Here is a 4436-nt window from a genome sequence, read left to right on the forward strand (position 1 = left end):
AATGATCCGTCTCACCTGTTGCCATGGTTTCTTAAGGAAGCCCGTGGAGACGGATCATTGCTGATTCGTTGTGGTTATGCCGTTACGCTCTCAGCCTCTTGTCTCTTTCTCTGTTGCAGCGTTTGCCTCTGTTGATGTCTCGTCACCTGTCTCCCGTCTATCTTCTCTGTCTTTTTTCGAGTCCTCTCCTGCGTCGCTTACTGACCTCCCTCAAGTTTTCCTCACCTGTTTACCTTCCTATCCTGTTGCCGTTTGTATGGGAAGGGTTTTTTGTTTTAATAGCCTTTTTGCTATTAGCCAGCTACTTCCCCTGGCGTCCTTGTTTTGCCTTATTTCTTTTGTACGTGTTGAGCAGTCCGCGGTTACTCAGGCGCTCCTTTTAGTTCTGTTATTTATTGTGGCACTTGGTTCCACCTCTCTCTTGCTCTCTCTAACGCGGTGTGTGCGTCCCTACCACCGTCGTTACAGAACGAATCAGCCTGTGACATGGAACCAGCCGCTTCTAACGAAACATGAGTAGCGTGAGGACGCTGGCGCTACTGGCTGCCGCTTCTCGCTGCTCCAACCTGTTCCAACCTGTTCCTTTTTTACCTGACGAACTGCCATCTGCCTTCGCAAATAAATCTACCACCTACCTGGATTACTCGCCGAAAAACATCCGGACGGCCCCACACTTCAACGCCGGTTGGGACCGTTACCCTCGGCATGAGCTGGCTAGGCTAGCCAACCAACGCCGCCTCCACTGGGCTAGCCGGATAGCCGCTACATCGCTCCTCAATTTTCACCCCACACAGGTTTTTCCCCTTGTTCTGATCACCCTTCTTCAGCATCTCGACTTTCACCTGCAGAAATTCACCTCCATACATCTCCAGGATCTGCCATTTTTCTCAGCGCCTGCCATGGTTTTCCGTTACACACCTACCGAACTTCACCGGCTCATTCCCACGCTGCCTCCACCCGCCGAGCTACTGGACAGTCTGCGGCACTTCGCACTTTTACACCGACCCCCCTATGTGCATCGTGGATCTCGGCGGGGGTTCATCTACACGACAAGTGGCGTAAACTCCATTCCAGCACTGTGGACCGACAGCTCACACGCCGGCTCAAGTGCTTCCTCCCTGCGTCATCACAACAGCACGCGTCATCAGAACACGTCCTCTGTGAACTTTTTCAACCTCCTGACTATCCAAACCACTCCCTCAACCGCTTTTAAACAAAAGCACCTGAAAATCGCCCTCTTCAACACACGATCCCTCAACAATAAAAGCCTCATCCTAAATGAATTTATTACTGACAACAAACTCGACCTGCTCTGCCTAAACGAAACATGGCAAAAACCACTGGACTATTATTCACTAAATCAAACCACCCCAGCAGGATACTCCTATTTAGACAACCCACGTACCGAGGGCAGGGGGGGTGGCATTGCTGCCATTTTTAATCAAAACCTAAAACCCCGTGCACTGTCCCTCCCCTCAGCCCCATCATTTGAACATCTGGTTTTTAAACTCCCTGGACCTAAACCTCTTATCACTGCTATTATTTACCGACCCCCTAAACCCAACCCATCCTTTTTATCTGACCTTTCAGATTTCACCACCGCACTTTTCTCTATTTCATCATCTATCTTGCTTCTTGGTGACTTCAACCTGCACATTGACTCCCCAGACTGTAAACATGCAATGGACTTTCTGGATTTCCTAACCTGCTCCAGCTTCACCCAACACACAAATTTCCCAACCCACAATCGTGGACACATCTTGGATCTGGTCTGCTCCACTGGCCTTCACATCCATAACATGTCCAGCGTTGACCTCACCATATCTGACCACTTAGCCATTATATTTGACATTGACATCCCCACCCCTGACCCAAAACAAAACCGCAAAATCACTTTTCGCAACCTTAAATCCATCTGCCCAGTAACTCTTTCCACCTGCATATCTAACAGTCTATCCTGCTCCACTCTCCCTGAAAACCCTACCCCCACTGACCTCGTAAACACTTACAACAATATTCTGTCTACATCCCTCAACACACTGGCCCCTTTGAAAACAAAAACAGTCACCTTTTCCCATTCAGCACCCTGGTTCAACCCGGCACTCCATAAACTCAAGAAACATCTCCGACAGCTAGAACGATTATGCAAGAAAACTGGTCTCGCAGTCCACACCCTCGCTTACAAAGATCACATGCAACATTACAAATTAGCCCTAAATAAAGCCCGCTCAAATTATTATTCTGCCATTATTCACTCAGGTTCCTCAAATCCACGTTCCCTGTTTTCTACCATAAATAAACTCCTAAAACCCCACGACAACACTCCATCATCATTCACCCCTGAGAAATGTGACTTGCTCTTGGCATTTTTCAATTCAAAAACAGAAACCATCCACCACCTGCTTGCATCCTCCACTACCCTACAACCGGAACCCACATTTTCCTTTTCTCCACCTGACACTCAGCTATCTACTTTTTCACCCATAACCTCTGCTGACCTATCCAAAATACTCTCCACTATGAAATCTTCTACTTCTCCCCTGGACCCTATGCCATCTCAACTTGTCAAAGGCTGCTTCACTCCCCTTGCTCCATTAATCACAGATATCATAAACTCCTCCCTCACCTCTGGCACAGTACCTTCACCTCTCAAACTTGCAGCCATCACTCCTCTTCTTAAAAAACCCGGCATTGACCCGGAGGACCTCAATAATTACAGACCCATCTCAAACCTCACCTTTCTGTCAAAACTACTGGAAAGAGCCGTTGCAAACCAACTCAAGATCCACCTTCTCTCAAATAACCTGTACGAAACATTCCAGTCCGGTTTCCGCACCCACCATAGCACCGAAACGGCCCTACTGAAAGTTATAAATGACCTTCTGCTTTCCTCTGACTCTGGCTCTCTCACCATCCTCCTCCTCCTTGACCTCAGTGCTGCTTTTGACACAGTAAAACACTCTATCCTTCTGAATCGACTCGAATCGATCGGCATCACCAACACCGCCCTCGCCTGGTTCAAATCCTACCTGTCTGACAGATTCCAATACATCACCATCAACCAACACAAATCCCACACCATCCCTGTCGTACACGGTGTCCCTCAAGGCTCAGTTCTGGGTCCCATCCTCTTCATTCTCTACATACTTCCTCTCGGACTCATCATACGTCGCCATGGCCTCAAATTTCACTGCTATGCTGATGATACTCAACTCTACATCACCACAAAAACCATCTCTCCTGCCATTCTCACCACCCTCACCTGCTGCCTTACAGACATCAAAAACTGGATGACTCATAACTTTCTCAAACTAAACAGTAATAAAACAGAGATCATTATTTTCGGTCCAAAATCCAGCCTCCCCACCTGCCAAAATCTCACTCTCGATATTGACGGCCACTCTGTCACTCCTTCCCCCCTAGTCAGAAACCTTGGGATTTATATGGACCCCACACTTTCTTTCAAATCTCACATCAACCATGTAGTCAAAACATCCTTCTTCCACTTACGCAACATAGCGCGTCTGCGATCCACTCTTCCCACCTCTGCTGCAGAGACATTAGTTCATGCTTTTATCACCTCCAGACTCGACTACTGTAACAGCATTCTGTATGGTCTCCCCTCCTCTGTTCTTCAAAAACTACAATATGTTCAAAACTCTGCTGCCCGACTCCTCACCGGCTCCCCCCCAGACAACACATCACCCCTGTCCTTCGTCAACTTCACTGGCTTGCCATAAAACAACGCATACACTTCAAGATCCTCCTCTTTACCTACAAGGCCCTCAACAACCTTGCCCCTTCATACCTATCAGATCTCCTGCACCGTCACGCCCCCACCCGCAAACTCCGCTCTGCAGATGCCAACCTCCTCACTCCTACTACTTCTACCAAACACAGGTCCATTAGGGACAGGGCTTTTGCCATTGCTGCCCCCACCCTCTGGAACTCTCTACCCCTGACCATCCGAAACTCTGATTCTCTGCACTCCTTCAAACATAACCTCAAGACCCACCTTTTCCAGTCTGCATATAACACTTAAGTCATTACCCTATCTTTCCGTTTTGTTTTTCTTTCTTTTTTTGTGTGTATGATTGTACGTGAATTTCTGTGTGAAATTACTGTAAAGCGACTTTGAGTACTAAGAAAAGCGCTATATAAAACAGATTTATTATTATTATTATTATTATTAACGAAGCAGCAGAACTAAGGGCGGCCCTCTCCCAGCAGGGTCAATTGTTGGGCAGCCATAACCAGGTCCTCCGCCAGATCATGCTCAACAACATGACCACTGCCATTCGGGCTTTAAGTAACCCGTCTCCCGCTCATCGGGATCCGCCTCCCGCAAGCCCAGCCGAACCCACAGCAGTCCCGCGGCACTTCGAGCCTGCTCTCCCCGCCCCGGCTCGCTATTCAGGGGATCCCGAAGGGTGTAG

General features: G+C 48.3%; 1 protein-coding gene across 1 annotated transcript; it reads left to right on the forward strand.

Moving 5' to 3' along the window:
- Positions 1 to 512: 512 nt before the first annotated feature.
- On the forward strand, positions 513 to 4178 carry LOC143513767 (uncharacterized). Its single transcript, XM_077004498.1, is given in 2 exon segments — positions 513 to 3681; positions 3684 to 4178. Coding segments are annotated over 2 exon segments (3528 nt in total). The 3' UTR covers positions 4043 to 4178.
- Positions 4179 to 4436: the final 258 nt, after the last annotated feature.

Source organism: Brachyhypopomus gauderio, chromosome 5 (assembly GCF_052324685.1).
Source record: "Brachyhypopomus gauderio isolate BG-103 chromosome 5, BGAUD_0.2, whole genome shotgun sequence".
In the NCBI taxonomy this organism is placed as follows: Eukaryota; Metazoa; Chordata; class Actinopteri; order Gymnotiformes; family Hypopomidae; genus Brachyhypopomus; species Brachyhypopomus gauderio.